At 47.8% G+C, this 21,254-nt stretch overlaps 2 protein-coding genes across 20 annotated transcripts in view; one reads left to right on the top strand and one right to left on the bottom strand.

Annotated features, from left to right (window-relative positions):
• The window catches only part of SACM1L (SAC1 like phosphatidylinositide phosphatase), a 74,862-nt gene extending 62,961 nt beyond the window's left edge, over positions 1-11,901 (top strand). For 2 of the 16 annotated variants that reach the window (XR_007479853.1, XR_007479850.1), the window contains 2 exons: positions 498-2,582; positions 3,503-4,213. The gene's annotated coding sequence lies outside the window, so the exon portion shown is untranslated. Of the gene's footprint in view, positions 1-497; positions 2,583-3,502 lie in introns of all 16 variants that reach the window. The other 14 variants (XR_007479863.1, XR_007479864.1, XR_007479861.1 and 11 more) reach the window with 14 other exon arrangements.
• SLC6A20 (solute carrier family 6 member 20) overlaps positions 1,284-21,254 on the bottom strand; it is a 90,822-nt gene continuing 70,851 nt past the window's right edge. For 3 of the 4 annotated variants that reach the window (XM_033413207.2, XM_004283841.3, XM_049716301.1), the window contains 7 exons: positions 20,094-20,204; positions 18,900-19,141; positions 17,515-17,677; positions 8,247-8,451; positions 6,574-6,733; positions 5,266-5,431; positions 1,284-3,777 (listed from right to left, as the gene is read on the bottom strand). In XM_033413207.2, the coding sequence (XP_033269098.2) occupies positions 3,628-3,777; positions 5,266-5,431; positions 6,574-6,733; positions 8,247-8,451; positions 17,515-17,677; positions 18,900-19,141; positions 20,094-20,204 (1,197 nt within the window). In that variant the 3' untranslated portion in view covers positions 1,284-3,627. Of the gene's footprint in view, positions 3,778-5,265; positions 5,432-6,573; positions 6,734-8,246; positions 8,452-17,514; positions 17,678-18,899; positions 19,193-20,093; positions 20,205-21,254 lie in introns of all 4 variants that reach the window. The other variant, XM_049716302.1, reaches the window with a different exon arrangement.

The raw sequence follows: 21,254 nt of genomic DNA, 5'->3' as shown, positions 1-21,254 counted from the left end.
CCCTACCTGATTCTTTAGAACTAAGAGTAGGTGTGTTTTTAGTATAATCAGAAAGCTTTCTGGAGTCCGTGTCTGGCTCTAATGTCATTGTACTGCTAAGGGCACAGGGATGAAACGTGCCTTTTTCTCTCCAGCTTATTGGAAGAGGGTGGACAAATGTTAAGATGACTGCTTTTGTGCAGTCCCTAGAAAATAGTCAAAGAATTCAAAGAATTTTTTGAAACAGGACTGAGGATTACTATGAAATGTTCTGCTCTTCATGCAGTTCTCAGAAAGCAGAATAAAACTGAACCCAAGCTGGAGACATTTTCATCTGGAGCACATTAGTCTATAATAATGGGACCTCATCTGTTTGACTTCTGTGAGCAAATATTATTCTGGAGAAGTAACTTTTCCATACAATTAGAAATGCTCAAAAGTGCTTTCAAACTTTTAAAGGTCACTTTCGATGTAAGTGTGCCTAAATGTATGACACATTTTCCTTCTCTCTTAAACAGGGCCCTGGTTCTCAGATTTGGCAGGTTCCAGGGCGTGGCCTGGACACCAGGAGTTTTAAATGCTCCCGGGTGGTTTGAATGGACACTGAGGTGGAGGACCACTGAAGTACAGCAACTGTCAATGAAGAGCTGCTCTAGAACAACATTTGTGTCTACACTCCTGAGGATACCTAGCATTCAGGGCTGAAATACCCAGGTGATAACCAACCCCCGAGGGGCGGCCCCTGTTGTAAGACAGTGACCTGGGCTGGGGGCTCGGAGACTGTGACCCGTAAGGATTCAGGAACAGACTCTGTGCTGTGTATTTGCTGTTGAGTGTGCTCACTCTCCAAGCCTTGATAGCCGAGGTTTTGTGACACCGAAGAACCCTCTGATGAGAAATCAGAGGACTGACTAGTTGTGGTAAGTAAATGCTGGTTCATGCATTTTAAAGCCAAGTGATTTTTTTTTCTTTTCCATTATGGTTTATCACAGAATACTGGATATAGTTCCCCGTGCTAGAGTAGGACCTTGTTGTTTACCCATTCTATATATAATAGTTGGCATCTGCTGATCCCAGCCTCCCAATCCATCCTTCCCCCACGCCCCCTCCTCCTTGGCAAACCACACGTCTGTTCTGTGTGAGTCTGTTTCATAGATAAGTTCATTTGTATCATATTTTAGATTCCACATATAAGTGATATCATATGGTATTTGTCTTTCTCTTTCTGACGTACTTAGTATGATCATCTCTAGGTCCATCCATGTTGCCGCAAATGGCATGATTTCGTTCTTTTTTATGGCTCAGTAATATTCCATTGTATATATGTACCACATCTTTATCCATTCATCTGTTGATGGACATTTAGGTTGTTTCCATGTCTTGGCTATTGTAAATAGTGCTGCTGTAAACACAGGGGTGCCTGTATCTTTCTGAATTATAGTTTTGTCTGGATATATGCCAAGGATTGGGATTGCTGGATCATATGGCAACTCTATTTTTAGTTTTTTGAGGAACCTCCATACTGTTTTCCATAGTAGCTGCACCAGTTTACATTCCCACCAACAGTGTAGGATGGTTCTGCTTTCTCCACACCTTCTCCAGCATTTGTTATTTGTAGACTTATTTTTTTTAATTTTTATTTGTTTATTTGGCAGGGGCTACTCTTTGTTGCGGTGTGCGGACTTCTCATTGCAGTGGCTTCTCTCGTTGCGGAGCACAGGCTCTAGGCACGCGGGCTTCAGTAGTTGTGGCTCACGGGCTCTAGAGCGCAGGCTCAGTAGTTGTGACACACAGGCTTAGTTGCTCCGCAGCATGTGGGATCTTCCCGGACCAGGGCTCGAACCCATGTCCCCTGCATTGGCAGGTGGATTCTTAACCACTGCGCCACCGGGGAAGCCCTATTTGTAGACTTTTTAATGATGGTCATTCTGACTGGTGTGTGACATTTTGATTTGTAGTTTTGATTTGCATTTCTCTATTAGTGATGTTGAGCATCTTTTCATGTGCATGTTGGCCATCTGTATGTTGTCTTTGCAGAAATGTCTATTTAGGCCTTCTGCCCATTTTTGGATTGGGTTATTTTTTGTTGTTGACCTGTTTGTATATTTTGGAAATTAAGCCCTTGTTGGTAACATCATTTGCAAGTATTTTCTTCCAGTCCATAGGTTGTCTTTTTGTTGTGTTTATGGGTTTTTTTTGCTGTGTAACAGCTTAAGTTTGTTTAGGTCCCATTTGTTTTTATCTCTGTTCTCTCGGGAGAGTGAGCTAAGAAAACATTGGCACGATTTATGTATGTCAGAGAATGCTTTACCTATGTTCTCTTCTAGGAGTCTTACGGTGTCGTGTCTTATATTTAAGTCTTTAAGCCATTTTGAGTTTATTTTTGTATATGGGGTGGGGGTGTGTTCTAACTTCATTGACTTACATGCGGCTCTCCAGCTTGCCTAACACCACCAAGTGGTCTTTTTATGGGCATCAGGTGAAGCTGGAAGTTCAAGACTGCCTAAGACCTTTCTAATGCCTATTTCTTGTTATAGGGAAGTTTATGGCATGAAAAAGAAAAGCCATCTCTAGAACATCTGATGTTCCAGGTGAATGTGTAAGTGTCTTTAAAGATGTCTGTACAAATCTACTCAAAGAAACTGTGTGCTTCACTGAGAGCATGGAATTGAGGAGTGTTTGTTAGAGCAGTAAGGGACCTCCTCACTTCCGGGATAACCCTGACCTACTTATTGCAGTTAAACGACAGGAGACATTCACAAGGTGGACTAATGCTGTATCATAAATATGGTGTCTTCACTTACTGGGTGTTCTGTTTGAGAGCCGTCTTTCTATACATTTTAGAAAACTTATGTACAGATAATTTAAAACTAGGTTATGGTCTTTCCTATAAAGAGTTGGTCATCATGTCCAAATATAACCTTAGGTCTATGGGAAAGTTAGCTTCACTTTCATCCTCATAGAGGCTCTGGCAGCTTTTCAGTGTCGCGAGACACCAGGGCCGAAGGTGGTTTGGGGTTGTTCGTAGAGAGGACTGGTCTTGGACCCACTGAGAGGCCTCAGATTAGGGAAAAGTGACTCCTTTTGTGAGCTCCAAACAAAGGCCTTCTTTCTTTATGGCCAGTCAATCCTATTAGCGAAGGAGAACACAGTGATTGCAGGTTCACCGTGACTGAAAAAAGAACTAATTAATTTTGCATTGATGACATTCAGATTAGTCATCTTAGTTAAAAAACTCCTTTTCAAAATTCTCTAAAAATGAATGCCCGCTAGTATGTTGGGATCTCACCGGAAAACATTCCTTAAATTTTATCCCATAAAAACAGTAGTCAAATTTCAGCTCCCGGTGTGCCCTACTCTAGGACTTGGCTAGAGTCGAGCAGTTGTCTTCAAGACTGGCTGTGAGAATTCTGCCTCCGTGGTGACAGGGAGGAAGCACCGTGTGTGACTCTGGGGATGGCGGGTGGGGTGTGTGTCCTGCTGAGGGAGTAGTCTTTCTTTTCACCTTCCTAATCCTTTCTAGACTCGAGAAGACGATGGGCTGAGTGCTTCCGGAGTCAATATTTCCAAAAGCAGCCGAGGCGGCTCCATCTGTACGTAAGTGGCTGTAAGATAGCGGCTGACGGCAGTCTCGGGGAAGCCCAGCTCTCAGGCCACGGAGGCTGTGTCTCTCCGCTTGAGGTGGCGCACGATGAAAGTCCCCAGGGCCCCCAGGGGGATGCACATGGTAGAGGAGGCCACGAGCAGCCCAATGATGGCCAGTGCATACAGGGGGTAGTCCTTGGTCACAAGCTGGCCCTGAAGAAGGAACCTGAGTGTCAGAAGAAAGAACCTCCCGTGCGGAGCCTTCCGAGGGCACCACCCCTCCAGGCCTCGGGCCCTCCAGCGCGAGGAAGAGAGCATCTGCGGCCGGGCATCCTTGCACACGGGGCCGCCCCAGCTCTGCGTGCAGGTCACTAGTGGCTCTGCTGGGCAGACTAACTCCCCCTGTGCATACTGTTTGGAGCTATCTGGAAAGAGCAGCCATGAGAATAATCCAAGGCTTACGTTGAAGGCAGCAGCAGGGCACCTAAATGTAGGGGCTACCTGTCCAGTACAGCAGCCACCAGGCAGGTGGCCATTGAGCACTGGGAATGTGGCCGGGGATGCGCAAGAAGTGAATTTTAAATATTGTTTAAATTTCAGTAGCCACATGTGGTTATTAGCTTCTGTGTCCAGCAGCACAGCTCTCATCTCAGGAGGAGTGTTGATGGACCTCAGGACTTACTTGGAAGAATGATGGATGGTTCCGTAAATGCAAAACTGATGAGAAACCAGTTGAGGCCCAAAAGCCACTAAATGCTACACTACCTTTCCACAAAGGAACCAGAGGACAGCTAAATCCAGGGAGCAGGTACTTGCTGTCAACCAAAGCACGTATGGTTTGTAAACCAAAATGCCAGCCGGAGTGTGGCCGCGGGAACCAGCCCACAGACTTCTGTTGCTCGTCTGTTACTCATTGTGTTCTGTGTGACGAGTACAGGAATTGGGAGGAAACAAATGATTTTAGCAGTTTGACAGCCTATAATCCTGTTCTGCTGAATCTGATACATATTTGGTGCTTGTATTTGCTCTACCTTTTTTTTTAAGGAATTCACTGTTAATTGCATTTTCCAAAAGTATCAGGCTGCAGGGACTGGAGGAAACACCCTGCTCCTCCACTGCGGGGTGGGAAGCCCTGCTCGGCACCACTGCCAGAACCAGACGCGGTGGCGCCTTCCAGCCATGGTGCAGCGTGGAGTGTGTGGACTGGAGCACGGGGTGCACACTGCACACACACCATATGCTAAGGGGCAGCATCTTCTACCCACAGGGAAAGAAATCCAAATTGGTCAGTTGTATTACTTTCCTTAAAAAGTAAATCTTTTTTATGAGAGTGTGTCTGTGCAAGGACAGCCAAGGCTGACCCTCAGGCCCGGTGCCGTGATACGGCTGTCCAGGTTGTTAAAACACTGATGTGCTGCCCTCTGCTGGGTGAGCAGATGCAGCCCAGCCTCCTGAGTGCCCCTCTCAGTCCCCGGTTCTGTCCTAGCAACTCCAGTGTAAACGCCAGTCCCTGCCCCCCCCAGCTCCTCAGGGGCCATGCCCTCCAGCCTTGCTTGGCCTTGCCTGAGTGGCCTCAGTGGACAGAGGCCACCAGGAAGTTCTGGACGGAATCTCACTCTCTTCACTGCAGCCCATGTTGAAAAACTCAGCCCAGCTGCTGGGCTGAGTATTTTTACATACCTGGGTGATGTTTTTACATACCTGGGAGGCGTCCCAGGCTTGGTACTGCAGGGTCCCTGTGATGATGTAGTCACTCAGGTAGAAGACAAAGAGGCTGATGATGAGCAGCGGGCTCACACCGCCCCACATGGCCTTCCAGTACCAGTTCAGAGCGTGTCCAGTCATAGCCTTAAGGTCGCTTTCGAATCTGTTTGGAGGTGGGGAGAGAAAGCTTGGATTATCCATGCTGTTGGCGCCAGGCAGTCCAGGCCACACCTCCTCGTCTGCTCAGGAAGATTCTGTGCTGGGCACCACTGATGTCTGAACACGACCACTGGGCAGTCTCTGATTCCTTGTGGGGGTCTTGGGGGCAGGGAGGGAAGAAGGGCTGAAGCCGCCACAGAGGGGGCAAAGCAACCACCCATAGGCGAGTGGACATCAGAGGCCATCCTCCTGGTGCCGGCCTTCAGCTGGAGGCTGCTGCTGTACACCAGAGGGCCTGGCGGGATGCCTGTGAAGCCAGTCCTCAACACCAGGGGACCGCGAGGGCAGCCCTGCTCCACCCCTCCCACCCTGCTGTCTGTCAGCAACTCTCCTTCCCCCTAGAAACGCCCCCACAGGGGAATCGCTTTTGTCCCCTGAAACCAGAGCAGGTTTTCTGGGGCAGAGGGAAAACCTGAAGGAAGCAGAAGCACCTTGGCCCTGACCCGTTGGAGCTGGCATGGAGTGGTGCTTCCCAAGTGTAGCTGCCTGCAGCCCACCATTGTGATTCCCATCGTCTGTGGGCTTTTTATAATTGACTCATTTACCTGAATTTAGCAATAGCATGACAATATATCCGTTTTACCATGGATTGGATAGGCTAATCATATTTTTCTGCCCCCCCCCCCACACACACACACAAATGAGGATGGAAAGTATCTCAGCACTTTGAGAAATGCTGACCCAGCCACGTTTCCCAGGGGAGGGGACCGAGGTCCAGGGCTGTGATGTGACTTGCCTGAGGGCACCCAGGTAGTGGCCGACCCAGGCCCAGCATCCGGATTGGTGTCTTACCTCCAGTCCAGGGCCTTTGAAACTGCTCCCCACGGCAGAAAAGGCAGCCATGGGGGAGGGGAGGGGGCCGGGTGAGACTGTCACAGGGGGAACCACAGCCCCTGCCTCTCCTGGACCCTGCAGCGTGTCCATCACCACCTGCGCCCCCCCCCCCCCCCCCCCCCGCAGACCACAAAGACCCACGTGCATAATGTGAACACTTGGGACTCTCGAAACTACATGTGGCAGAAAGTGTTGTGAGGCATGGCCTTCACGGGTGGGTTTCCTGGGCGGCTGGCGGGGCAGGCCTCCTACCTCCTCAGTCCGTACAGGTAGCACACGGCGGCCGCCTCCACCAGGACAATGAGCAGCAGGGGCAGCGTGGCAGCGTAGTCATTGAAGATGTCGAACCAGTAGTTGCCGGCCTCCATGGTGAACACCAAGCCGATGGCACAGCTGACGAGGCACACCAGACCTAGGAGCACAAGACCGCCTGCTCACCCGCCTGAGACCCCGGCCTGCGCACCCAGCTTTCTATGGGGCCCAAGAGCCATGGACCCTGAGGAGGCGCTGGCCGTTCAGTTCATCCTCATGGGCTGGGGGAGCCGTCGTGGACTGGCCTCTCTGCACGTGTGTGCCACGTGTGTGTGTTGGGCAGCGTGGGGCAAAGGTGTTGCAAGGAGTGTCAGCAGGACTTCCTGCTGTTAATTCATGGGGCCGTCCAGTAGTGGGGAATCAAACTTGGTGGAAAAGAGAAACTTGTAGGCGTTACTGTCTAGGGGAATCTCACCCAATCTATGGGTCTGGTGACTCTGTTTATCCCAGCAACTCAGCCACTAAGCTCATGGGAAGTGAATCAGGGGAGGAGATTTGAGCTGCAGGGCACCCCTCACAGGACCCCCTAGAGAGGATTCACATCTGACCAGAAGAGAGGAGTAGGGAGGGGAGGAGAAGAAACAAATGCTTACCCAGCTGCTACTGCGCCCCAGGCACTTGCCATGCAGTGGAGGCTTTAGCTTCTGGGGCAGGTTATCAGGAGCCCCCTTCTACAGAGGGGGAAGCCAAGGCTCAGAGATGTCGGGTAACTTTCCCAACATTCCACAGCACAGAAAGAAAGTTGGAATTCAGACACAGGCCCTTCTGTCTCCAGAACCGAAGCTCTGGCTCCAGTCTCTGCTGCCTCCCTTGGGCACCCCACAAAGTATTAGACTCTAAAGCTCCCACCTGCCCTTTCCATGGCCACAGCCTACACCCACCAGCCAGTGAGCCCCACTGCTGTCCTGAGGCGGACACAAGAACAGGCTCTGTGCAGGAGGGGAGGCTCACATAATGCTGGCTCCTGAGGGCAGGGAGGCTAAGCGCTAGAGGGCTCTGGTGGGAGCTGGGTTTGATGTGGGCTGGGACGAGGGGTTCTGGATGTGGGGGTGAGGAGTTACGGTTCTCTGGACACTGCCAGGTTGCACTGGAGCAGATGGGTGGTGGAGTGAAGTGGAGAGGCAGGCCTGGATAAACAGGCTCTTGCCCTCACAAGGCAAAGGTCTGCCAGCTGCAGAATGGGTAGATGAATTGTGGTGTATGGTCTTAGGCTGGATTATTACGCGGACGGGAAAGAGGACGGGGATGGGGGCGTACTGATGGGGCAGGAGCAGGGAGGGGCTCTCCGGTGTGAGAAATGTACGTGTTGTTGTTATGCTTCAGTCAACACAAAGACAAAAGCAGGTTCTCTGCTCGCCTGGAGAGCTTTGAGGGCCGTGCTGGGGGGTTTGGCCTTTGCGAAGGTTGGGGTGACCACTTCACTCCCCTGTGATGTGGAGAACCAGGTGCATGGGGTGAATCATGTGTACCAGGTCCCAGATTGCCCGAGAGGAGAGAGCCATGGCAGGACCCCAGTGAGGCTGCTGCGGCCTCTCGCTGAGCCCGCGGCCCCTGAGGAGACTCCTCCCTCTGCTCACCTCCCCGAGCCCCGCCGCCTTCGCTGGCCCACTCACCTGAGATTGCCTCCTTGGGCAGGTAGCTGGAGATGACCTTGCTGTCGGTCAGAGGGGTGAGGATGGCGGCCGTGTTCCCCAGCATGCTTCCAATGCCCAGCATCAGCAGCATGAAGAAGTAGAGCACCGACCACAGCTGGGACACCTCCATGTTTTTAATGGCCTCTGTGTAGACGATGAAGGCCAGGCCGGTGCCCTGGACGGCCTGCCCACAGGATGAAGACACCAGTTACACACCCGGGCGACTTAGGACTTCTTCCCCAGGTGCTAAGCTACTTGGGGAACCTGAGAATCAGCCACGAGAAGCCACATTCTGAGGTTGGATCTTCCACCTGCACACCAGCCCACTGTAAGCTGGGCTGGACAGAAATGCGAGCTGTCAGGAGCCCTTATTTGCAAAGTGTGAGGAGACACCTCAGTCAACTTGGAACGCTGAGTTCCTCTCTCCTGCCCCAACTCACATCATTATGGATAAAATATAGTAAAATAATGGTTGCATAATTTCTGCTTCCTGTATCATGACTGACTGGGTGTTCCGGGAGCTGAGATAGTGGAGCCACAGCTACAGGGGCCAGAATGGTGGGGAGCTGGCCTGGCCGGCAGGCAACCAAGTGGGCAGGCTGCTCAGAGGCCAGATGCCTGCGGCGGTAACGCTGCTGTAGGGATACTGAACTGTGGAAATAGAGCCTCAGCTCCTGGTTGAAAGGGCTTATGGGTGGGGGTGGGGAAGCACCCCCTGGCTGCCAGCAGCAGAAGCAGCAGAAGCAAACACTGGGGAAGGCTTCCATTGCAGGTCTGAATTGGGTTACCTGTAAGACCACCAGAGATGATCAAGCGGTGAGCTTGCAACCCGAGATTTATAAACTGACCAGAAAACATGCCACTGTGAGTGAAGAGTCAGCAGGAATAAGAACTAAGATTTCAGCACCCTTCCCCTGGAATGGCAGATGTTGGATTGTCAGATTCAAAATACAGGTCAGCTCAACAGCATACCAATGGGGACAATGGTATTCATCCGCCCTGGGTGCAGACCATAAGGGAGTGATCACTTGCAGAGAATTTAAAAACAACAGAACCTACTAAAGGTGGCCTGCTTTTTATTACCATGAGCCGACAGTGCTAAGCAGTGTCACTGATAATACATGCCCCCAGAAGACAGCTGGGATGCAATAAAGGTGAACAAATAAACTAGCAAGCATGCCGGTCAATACAGACACTGTTGTATAAAATAACAATAGCATCCAATTTATCAGTTTAAAAAGAATTGGGAACTTCCCTGGTGGCTCAGTGGTTAAGAATCCACCCGCCAATTCAGGGGACACGGGTTCGAACCCTGGTCCGGGAAGATTCCACAAGCCACAGAGCAACTATGCCTGTGCGCCACAACTATTGAGCCCACGCGCCTAGAGCCTGTGCTCTGCAACAATAAAAGCCACCACAATGAAAAGCCCGGCCCTCATACCGCAGAGAAGAGTAGCCCCCCACTCACCACAACCCCACGTACAGCATCAAAGACCCAATGCAGCCAAAAAAAAAAAAAAAATCTGTTAACCTTTAAAAAATAAATAAATAAGAATTGGACATAAAAGGTATTTAAAACAAGAGGGGTGAGTGAAAGTGTCTGAAAGTCCTTGTACTGTTTGGGAAGGAACTCAAGGTATAGTTTAACTTTAAACTTTGTTAAAGATTCATGGAAAAATTCAAGTGGAAAAAAGTCTAAATAAATCAATAACCACACAATTCTTGGGCACTGAGCCAAACTCAAAAAGTAAGTGAGGAAAATTCCCAGGTGCCAGAAACAAAAAGGAAATTTGAACTGAGCAGGAACACAAGTAGGCCTCAGAACAGGATCCAGGCCTTAAAGGCAGGGGCTGAGGTCTGGGGATCTGCTGACACCCTGGTAGGGAGGGTCGTGCCACAGGTCAGTGTAAGCAGGGAGGAAGGAATAACAAAGTGTTGCCTCATCCACGAAATGACCTGGAATGGCTCCACCTATGAAATCAAAGGGCCAAAAAAACTCCAAGGTACCTTATTGGCAAGCAGAGCTATGGACCTTTACTGTTCCCTCTTCTTGAAAGGCATTCTCTAGAGACACTTTCTAGAAGCAGTCTCTAGAAGTATTTACATTAAATATAAGAATTAGACAAACATGCCCACTCTCATTTGCACTTCCACTGTGCTAGAAAAAAATTCCTAGGATCCGCAGGTGCCATAAGAATTACATAGAAAAGTAAAGCAAATATATAGACAAATATGAGAATAAGAGAATTCATCAAGGTTGCTAACAAAAACTGTTAGCTTTTTTTTGCAACGAAAACCAGCAATGGTAGAAATTGGGAAATGAACACTATTTACAATAGGAACAAAACAATAAGGTTCATAGACATAAAGGTAAATCAAAGATCTGCCAGGATTTTGTGGAGAAAAATTAGTTGCAGAATATAAAAGAAGACTTCAGTGAATGATGAGAAAAAGCCTGCTCCTAAATCAGAAGTCACAGTTGAAAAAAATATTGATTGTTCCCAAATTATATTACAGAGTCAGTGCAATTCTAATAAAAGTTAAAGGGATTTCCCACCCCCCAGTGGAACTTGTCAAATTGACCTGAAAATTAATGTGAAAAAAAAGGTCCCAGGGACTTCCCTGGTGGCATAGTGGATAAGACTCCACACTCCCAACACACGGGGCCTGGGTTCTATCCCTGGTCAGGGAACTAGATCCCACATGCATGCCGCAACCAAGGAGCACGTGAGCCTTAACTAAGGAGCCCACGTGCCGCAACTAAGGAGCCTGCCTGCCTCAACTAAGAGCTGGCTCAACCAATATTAAAAAAAAAAAAGTCCTAGAATAATGTTGCTAAAATGGCTACACTACGCAAAGCAATCTACAGATTTAATGAGATCCTTATCAAATTATACATGGCATTTTTCACAGACCAGAATAATCCTTTATATGGAACCAAAAAAAGACCCAGAATTGCCAAAGCAATCCTGAGGAAAAAGAACAAAGCAGGAGACACAACCCTCCCAGACTTCAGAAAATACTACTAAGCTACAGTAAAGAAAACAGTGTCATGGTCTGGTCACAAAAACAGACATATGGATCAATGGAACAGAATACAGAGGCCCGAAATAAACCTACACACCTACAGTCAATTAATCTTCAACAAAGAAAGCAAGAATATACAATGGAGAAAAGACAGTCTTTTCAGCAAGTAGTGTTGGAAGCTGAACAGCCGCAAATAAAGTTAGCACACACCCTCACACCATACACAAAAATAAGCTCAAAAGGGATTAAAGTCTTAAATACAAGATATGACACGATAAAACCCCAGAAGAGAACATAGGCAAAACATTCTGTGACATAAATCATACCATTTTCTTAGGTCAGACTCAAGGCAACAGAAATAAAAGCAAACCTACCAATGGACCCAATCAAACATAAAGCTTTTGCACATCGAAGGAAACCATGAACAAAAAGACAACTACGGACTAGGAGAAAATATTTCAAAATGATGCAACCTACAAGGGCTAAATTTCAAAGATATACAAACAGCATGTACGACTCAACAACAAGACAACCCAATCAAAAAAAAAAAAAAGGAAAAAAGACCTAAAAACATTTCTCCAAAAAAAAAAAATATATATATATATATGGCCAAAAGGCACAAGGAAAGAGTTCAACATATATAATTATGACACAAATACAAATCAAAACTACAAGTTGTCACCTCAGCAGTACGAAGGACAATCAGCCTGGTCAAAAAACCCCAAAAAGTCTACATACAATAAATAAGGGACAGTGTCTGGAGAACAAGGAACCCCTGGTTAGTGGGAAGGTAAATTGGTAACAGCACAATGGACAGCAGTAGGGAAGGTCCTTAAATAATGAAAAATAGAGCTCCCATAAGGTCCAGCAATAACACTCCTGGGCAAATATCTGTAGAAAACCATCCTTCAAATACACACATGGACCCCAACAGTCGTTGAGGTAAGATTTACAATAGCCGAGGCATCGAAACTACTGAAATGTCCATCGAGTTGAATGAACGGATAAAGAAAACGCCATACGTGTGCACAGTGGACTATTAGCCAGAAAACAGAAATCATGCCATTTGCAGCAACATGGATGGATCAGGAGATGATCTAACTAAGTCCAGTAAGTCAGAGTAAGACAAATATATGATATCACTTACAGGTGGAATCTAAAAAAGGATACAGATGAACTAACTGACAAAACAAAAACAGACTCACAGCCTTAGATAAGTAATTTAGAGTTACCAAAGGGGGAAGTTGCAGAGGGGGGGGCGACAGAAATTAGGAGGTTGGGATTAATACATACACACTAATATGTATGTGTATATATAATTATAAAATAGATAATCAATGAGCACCTACTGGAGAGCACAGGGACTTCTACTCAACACTCAGTAATAACCTATGTGGGAAAAGAATCCGAAAGAGAATAGGTTCTTGTATATGTATAACTGAATCAAGCTGCTGTAAAACTCAAACACAGCATTGTAAATCAACCATTAATAGAAAATAAAAAATAAATTATAAAAGAGGGAACAAATGCAGACTATATTGCCCTGAGGCCTCAGTGGCCAGGACTGGTGTCACATTCTTGGAGCCTGAGCAGGCTTGGGATCCACGGCTGGGCTGTCACGGGGCTGAGGGAGCTGGGGAGGATGTGCCAGCAAACGAGCCCCACCCTTGTATCTGTGGTGCCTAGTCCCCTCTGCGTGGGACCACAGTCTCCGGATCCACACGGGTCCTCCTACTGCTGAAGCAAGCCTAGTGCACCCAAAGGATGGTGGACCTGCTGGGAGGAAAGAGCTGTGAAAAGACACCGGATCTCCACGGCTCCTGCTGGTGGGGTTCCCACCTCCAGCCTCCTTCCTTAGAGACGCCCCACCTACGAACCATGGCACCATCAGCATAGCACTACTGTAGGGGTTGGGAATCAGTCTGCACGGTGAGGGGGGTGGGAAGTATCCAGACACAGGCCCTTGGGGTTTTCTTACGGCATTTTCCGTGTAATTTAGAACCCAGGAACACAGCTTTCCCTAAGCCTATGGTTGCCCGAGTTACCAGAGGGGGGCATGAAGAAGTGCTGCCGCCTTGTGGCCGCTTCTCATAACAACATCCTTAAAACACTGCTCATGGTCACTTAATATTCACAAGGCCTGCGGGGCACTAAATGATCCCTGCTCTCAAGAAATGTCCTGTTGTAGGTAACGGAAAAAGAACTCAAAACAGGGCCGACTTTCAAAACAATTTCAAGAGATTAACTTTACTCACCCTGTTGTGGTTTTTTGTTTGTTTTAAAGCACGTGAAAAGATGTTCAGCGTCGCCAACGAGTAGAAAAATGGAAATCAAAATGACAATGAGTTATCCCCTGGCACCAATCATCAAAAATTCTCCAAAGAATAAATGCAGCAGAGGACGTGAAGAAAGGGGAACCCAACAATGCTGTTGGGAGGAAGGTAAATTGGTAATAGCCACAATGAAGAGCAGTAGGGAAGGTCCTTAAAAACTGAAAAATAGAGCTCCCATAATCTCCAGCAATCCCACTCCTGGGCAAATATCCGGAGAAAACCATCTTTCAAATACACACATGCACCCCAATGGTCATTGCAGTAAGATTTACGATAGCCGAGGCATCAAAACTACCGAAAATCCACCGAGGTTAATGAATGGATAAACAAGATGCACTACATATACACAGTGGACTATTTCCCATCCAGAAAACACAATGAAATCATGCCATGTGCACCAACATGGATGGATCAGGAGATGATCTCACTAGGTCCAGTAACTCAGACACAGTAAGACAAATATGATATCACTTACACGTGGAATCTAAAAACAGATACAAATGAAATAACTGACAAAACAAAAACAGACTCACAGCCTTAGAAAAGAAATTCAGAGTTGCCAAAGGGGGAAGTTGCAGAGGTGGGAGAGAGAAATTAGAAGGTTGGGATTAACACATACACACTAATATATGTACATATGTATATATATGTATATATATATACACACACACATACACACACATATATATGTATAAAAATAGATAACCAGTGAGGACCTACTAGAGAGCACAGGGACCTCTACTCAACACTCAGTAATAACCTATGTGGGAATAGAATCTGAAAGAGAACAGGTACATGTATAACTAAATCAAGCTGCTGTAAAACTCAAACACAGCACTGTAAATCAACCATACTCCAACAGAAAGTAAAAATTAAATTTAAAGAAAAAAGAGGGAAAAAACGCCTACTATATTGCCCTGAGGCCTCGGTGACCTGGGCTGGTGTCACATCCCTGGAGCCTGAGCAGGATTGGGTCCCAAGGCTGGAGTGTGCTGGGGCTGAGGGAGCTGGGGAGGATGTGCCGGCAAACGAGCCCCACCCCTTGGACCTGTAGTGCCTGGTCCCCTCTGCATGGGACTACAATCTCCAGATCCAGGCAGGTCCTCCTACAGCTGAATCAAGCCTAGTGCACTCAAAGGACGGTGGACCCTCTGGGTAGGAAGAGCTTTGAAAAGTCACCTGGTCTTCATGGGTTTGGTGGTGGGGTTCCCACCTCTAGCCTCGTTCCTTAGAGGCGCCCCCTGTATGTACCACAGCACCATCTGCATAGCACTTTTGCAGGGGTTGGGGATCAGTCTGTGCGGTGAGGGGATGAAGTAACGAGACGAGATGTAAACCCTCGGGGTTTTCTTCGGGCATTTTCCCTGTAATTTACAACCCAGGAATACGACTTTCTCTAAGCCTCTGGTTGCTGGAGTTACCAGAGTGGGGCATGAAGAAATGCTGCCGCCTTGTGGCCGTTTCTCATAACAACATCTTTAAAAGGGGGCTTATGGGCACTTAATATTCCCAAAGCCTGCGGGGCAGTAAATGACCCCTGGTCTAAAGAAATGTCCTGTTGTAGGTAACGGAAAAAGAATTCAAAACAGGGCCGACTTTCAAGAAGCCAGTTTCAAGAGTTTAGCTTTACTCACACTGTTAAAAAAAAAAAAAAGCACAGGGATAGATATTCAACATCGCTAATTATTAGAGAAATGCAAATCAAAACTTGGACAAGGTATTATCTCGCACCAGTCAGAACGGCCATCAACAAACGTCCACAAAGCATATATGCAGAATAGGGTGTAGAGAAAACGGAAGCTGCCTACATGCTGCTGGTGGGAATGGAAATTTGTGACAGCCACTATGGCGAACAATCTGCAGCTTCTTTAAAAAACTAAAAATAGAGCTACCATACGATCCTGCAATCCCAGTCATGGGCGTAATCCCAGAGAACACCATCATTCGGAAAGACACATGCACCCCAACCTTTATTGCCACACTGTTTACAATAGCCAAGACATGGAAGCAACCAAAATGTCCATTGACAGAGGAATGGATAGAAAAGATGTGAATCTATATGATGGAATATTACTCAGCCATGAAAATTGAAATAATGCCATTTGCAGCAACAAGGATGGACCTAGAGATGATCATACTAAATGAAGTAAGTCAGACAGATAACGACAAATATCATATGACATCATTTACAGGTGGAATCTGAAAACTGATACAAATGTACCAATTTACAAAACAGAAACAGACTCTCAGATTTAGAAAAGAAACTTAACAGTTACCGAATGGGAAAAGTGGGGTGGAGGAGGTATAACTTGGGAGGTTGTGATTAACATATATGCACTAATATATATAAAAGAGATACCAACAAAGACCTACTCTGTAGCACAGGGAAGTCTACTCAACACCCTTTAATAACCTATAGGGGAAAAGAATCTGAAAAAGAATAGATCTGTGTCTACGTATAACTGAATCAGGTTGCTGGATGTCTAAAACAAACACAAGAGTGTAAATCAACTATACCCCAATATAAAATAAAATTAAATTCAACAAAGTTTGAAAAACTAAATATGACAAATGAACTTATCTATGAAAGAACAAAAGACTCACATACATAGAGAATAGACTTGCGGTTGCCTAGCGGGGTTGGGGGAGGGTTTGATTGGGGGTTTCGGACCTGCAGATGGAAACTATACATGTAGAATGGATAAACCAGAAGGTAGTATTCTACAGCACAGGGAACTATATTCAATATCCTGTAATATCCCATAACGGAAAAGAATATGAAAAAGAATATATATGTATAACTGACTCACTTTGATGTATGTAAGAAAGTAACACAATACTTCAATTATTAAAAAAAAAAAAAAAGTTGCCAGCATAGCAAATATAATTCTGTAAAATATAAATAAAGGTGATTTCAGTAGCAAAAGTTTTTTGGAAAAACCCAAATGTCTATCAGTAAGGGAATCCATAGGGAACTCCCTGGTTGTCCAGTGGTTAGGACTTTGGGCTTCTACTGCCGCTGGCCTGGGTCCAGTAAATTGTAGGATATTTGAATGATGGAATAAAATGTAGCTCTTACAGGGCTTCCCTGGTGGCGCAGTGGCTGAGAGTCCGCCTGCAGATGCAGGGGACACCGGTTCGTGCCCTGGTCCGGGAGGATCCCACCTGCCGCGGAGCGGCTGGGCCTGTGAGCCGTGGCCGCTGGGCCTGCGCGTCCGGAGCCTGTGCTCCGCGGCGGGAGAGGCCACAGCAGTGAGAGGCCCGTGTACCGCAAAAAAAAAAAAAAAAAAAAAAAAGAAGGTTCTGGCCTCTGGGGAGTAGTGAAAGCTTTGGGGACATTAACAAAAGGGATTTTACCTTTATCCTTGAAATGTTCTCTTTTACATAAAAAAAATCTGAGCCCAAAATGACAAAATATTTACAATTTTTCATTCTGAGAGGTGGATAGATGTGTGTTTGTTGTATTATTCTTTATACTTTCCTCTATTTTTCAATTTTAAAAAGAGAAAATTTAAAGGAAGAAAGGACACAGGGAACCCAAAGGAACTGTGTAGAGACTGGGATTCCCGTGCAGCACTCGGGGAGACTAGTGGGCAGAGTTCTCGTCCTCTAAGAGGCACAAGGAAGGAGATACATATATATATATATATTGTTGTTGTTGTTTTGGTTTTTTTGTTTGTTTTCACACCACGCACAGCATGTGGGATCTTAGTTCCCCGACCAGGGATCAAACCCGTGCCCCCTGCAGTGAAAGCGTGGAGTCTTAACCACTGGACTGCCAGGGAAGTCCCGAGTTTTCCCTGATTTTCACAGGGTGTGCATACCCCTCAAGTTGCACTTTCTCTAGAACAGCTCCCAAAGGGCCCGAGACCTTGCCAGCACCTTACCGTTTCCAGCTCCGATTCCAAGCTGCAGTTTTTAATCTGTGGGAACACCTCGCTGTACTTGCTGGGGTAGGCAGACGCCAGGTAACTTTTCACCTCCTCCAGGTTGCTGACTGTCAAAAAGCCATCTTCAAGGTCGAAAGAATTGGTCAGCAGCAGAATCACCCTGCAGAGCAGAGCAGCTGATTAACCTTCGCTGATTACAAAACCCTCTGCCTCTTCTGATTAGGTGAGGTCGCTCCAACAAAGGGAATCTGTTGACTGGTGAGCTTTTAAAGGGCAGAGTGATTGTGAACGGCTTTGAAGAAGCCTCAGATAGGAACAGTGATGATCAAAGGAACCAAACCCCCGCAGCTGGGCTATTTTAACCTCTGGACCAACATTGTCTGACAGAACTTCCTGCGATGATTGGAACGTTCTCCATCAGTGCTGTCCAATATGGTACCCACTAGCCACATGTGGCAACTGAGTACTCTAATGAGGCTAGTGCAACTGAGGAACTGATTTAAAAGAATTTACATTGAAATAGAAACCAATTTAAATCAAAATTTAAATCAATTTAAAATTTTAGTTAATTTTGTTAAACTTATTTATTTTATTTTTGGCTGCACTGGGTCTTCACTGCTCCACGCGGGCTTTTTCTAGTTGCGGTGAGTGGGGGCTACTCTTCGTTGCAGTGCACGGGCTTCTCATTGCAGTGGCTTCTCTTGTTGCAGTGCATGGGCTCTAGGCGTGCGGGCTCAGTAGTTGTGGCTCGCGGGCTCTAGATTGCAGGCTCAGTAGTTGTGGCGCACAGGCTTAGCTGCTCCGTGGCATTTGGGATCTTCCCGGACCAGGGCTCGGACCCGTGTCCCCTGCATTGGCAGGCGGATTCTCAACCACTGCACCACCAGGGAAGTCCCCCAAATTTTAGTTAATTTTAAATCAATTTACATTTAAATGTTTACACTAGCCCCTTGTGGCTAGTGACCACTGTATTGGACAGCATACCTTCTGGATGATGTTTCTTGTATTTTGGGTAAGGGGCAGCAGAAAGTAGATCCTGCAATCTCCATGGCTCAGCTGGAGAGCTCTTGGTTACTTCTGAGGGGGGAGATGGGGTAGAAGGAGCTAAGGTTTATCTGTTGAATGCCCTATTGGCACTAAGTGCTTTGAATACACAAAACTGCCCTCATTCCTTCAGGCAGACGCCGGCTTGCCTTATGCTCATCAGCTGCTGGTGGTTCTGATTTGAACCCTGGACTGAGGACAGCAAAGCCTGTGCCCTTTGCCCCACACCCCTTGACTTCTGGTGTCTGCCTCCTCCCAGAGACCCTTTCAGCTCGGGCCTTTAGAGGCTCACTGCCCCCCCCTTGAGGCCTGGGGCCCACCGGATGACCCAGGCTTACTTGTTCAAGCAGCTTTCGTAGTTGAAGGTGGCCTTGAAGCCATAGATGGAGAAGGTGACGACGCTGGCAAAGATGGAGGTGGAACTGTTGATGATGGACACGATGACGGCGTGCTTCTGGCAGTTGTTGGAGGGCTCGTTGTAGCTGGCGAAGGCGATGAGGCTGCCGAACCCCAAGCCGAGCGAGAAGAAGATCTGGGTGGCTGCGTTGATCCAGGCCTTCGGGTTGGCCAGCTGCTCCATCTGGAAAGCCAGCAGGGACAAGGCTGGAGAACCCCGGGTGGGAATTCCAGACTCCCAGATCAGCAGGGGGCAGGAGGCCCAGAGAGGGGAAGGAAATTGCCCATGGCACACAGCCAGCCAGATGCAGGCCTGGGGCCCGAACCCAGCTCTCCTGGCCCCATGAGTGCCCAGCCCGGTCCTCAGCAGATAAACGCATCCTCTTGTCCTACCCTCCACTGCCTCTCACCCGCAGGAGGTGTGCAATTGAAAAGTGTAGGATAAAATAAGTTTTAAAGGTATTGAGCCCATGATCCATGACCCAGGCACTGCACGGGTCTGGGCCTCCAGAAATGGCGGTGCTGGTGTCTAGGTCTGGGTTGTACCGCAGCACTAATGTTAGGGGGCATTTGGAATGTGATGGGGGCACTAATGGCGGGGTGCTGCCAAAGTCATTTTGTTTCCAGGGACCAGATTTGCTAAATGAATAACTTGTCCTGCCCCAAAGGCAATGGTGGCCTCCCTTGATTAGCATCAGCTATGGGGTGACTGGGGAGCGGGGCGCCTGGGACTGGATCACGGAGAGCCCTGCGGAGTATGGATGCACCCCTGTCAGGAGTGGGGTGCATAGAGGTGCGAGCAGGAGGGGGAGCTGACTGGCGTGGCGCTCCTGGTAAACAGCTTGGTCCACAGGCTGGAGGGAGGGTGTGGGGTGAGACTGGGGTGAAGGCCAGATGTGGGGCTGGGGTAGCAAGAGGAGAGTGGACGGAAGATGTAATGCCCCAGAATTAGCAGGGCATAGGGACTGCCTGTCTGAGGACGGAATCCACACCCCTCCACTGCCTGGCGGGCTCACACCCACCTTCCCCGGGTCCACTACTGTTCCCCCAACCCTTGGTCTTCCCCCCTCCACCCATCCTGGAAGGTGGCAGGATGAATGGGGGTGCCCTCGGGACCCCTCCCCTCCAGCCCATACCTTGGGAGTGAACATGTATGCCAGGCCGTTGGTGGCTCCGTGGAGCGTGAGGCCCCTGACCAGGTAGACGATGAGCACGCAGTAGGGCAGCAACGCAGTGAAGTACACCACCTGTGGGCAGCAGAGGGCAGGGTCAGCCTCCTGGAGATGCAGTGACTACAGGGCCCTTTTGCCCAGGGCAGACCCGCCATCCCCACAAAACACCATGGCACTGTCTTGGCTGTTCGGGCTACTGATAGCTGGAAAGGTATCGAGAGTCTTGGTCAGGCACCGGTTCCGAGTTTGGGAAACTGGGTGGTGGGATGTGGATGCCCACGTGTGTGACCACCAGGAAATCTCTTATTTAGTGGAGAAGAGGGAACAGGTCCTAGAGACCTCTGTCCTCCACCCTCCCTTCAACCCGAACTTCTTCCAGAAAGGATTTGAGGCAGCCCACAAAAATACATCATCACATTAACATGTTAAAACTGCTAGATAAAGATATCTGTGTAAAAAGAAAATGTGGGCAATCCAGTAAGATAAGCCCAAAGAAAAAGGCAGCCCACAGAAGAGGTGTGTGAGGTGCTACCCAGTTTCTGAGCCAGATCGATCTCTGAGCTTCCTCGTGGCCCAAGCAAAGCAGGAAGCACAATCACAAGATTTATATTGTCTCTGCAAGGAAAAAAAAAAAAGTCCAAGAGCTTGGAGGAAGGTCAGGTATCCCCAGGACTGGAGCCTGAGCGAAGCTTAGCCATGGGTGCCATAAAGGCAAAGTCTTGGCCACTGGTGTTCCTGTAATAAAGACAATAGAAAGGCAGTGCTGTTTTACGAAAGGCCTCACTTCCAGAGGCTTTGAAATTGATGGAATGTTCTGTGAACCAAAACCTTTCCCTGCTGACATACGTCATGGGTTCAGTGATGTTTTATCTTTGCTTTCCATGGTGGATTTAGAAGTAGCCTCTCGTATTCTGGGTAATTTTAACTTTTACAAAGCCTTACAATAGGGACCTTCAAGTGCATGGATGCCCATCCAGGACTGGAATTTTTTTTCTCTATATCAACTTGTATGTGCACAAGAGCCCCATATATAAAGCAGTGAAATACTTTGCAAGTTTGTTTGTTTTTGGTGAGAGCAGTTCCCTTAATGTTTACATCCTCCCATGAGAAATACAGCTGGTGACC

Source organism: Orcinus orca, chromosome 10, assembly GCF_937001465.1.
Source record: "Orcinus orca chromosome 10, mOrcOrc1.1, whole genome shotgun sequence".
In the NCBI taxonomy this organism is placed as follows: Eukaryota; Metazoa; Chordata; class Mammalia; order Artiodactyla; family Delphinidae; genus Orcinus; species Orcinus orca.
Note: the sequence above shows the minus strand (reverse complement) of the source record. Positions and strands in the feature narration are given on the sequence as shown.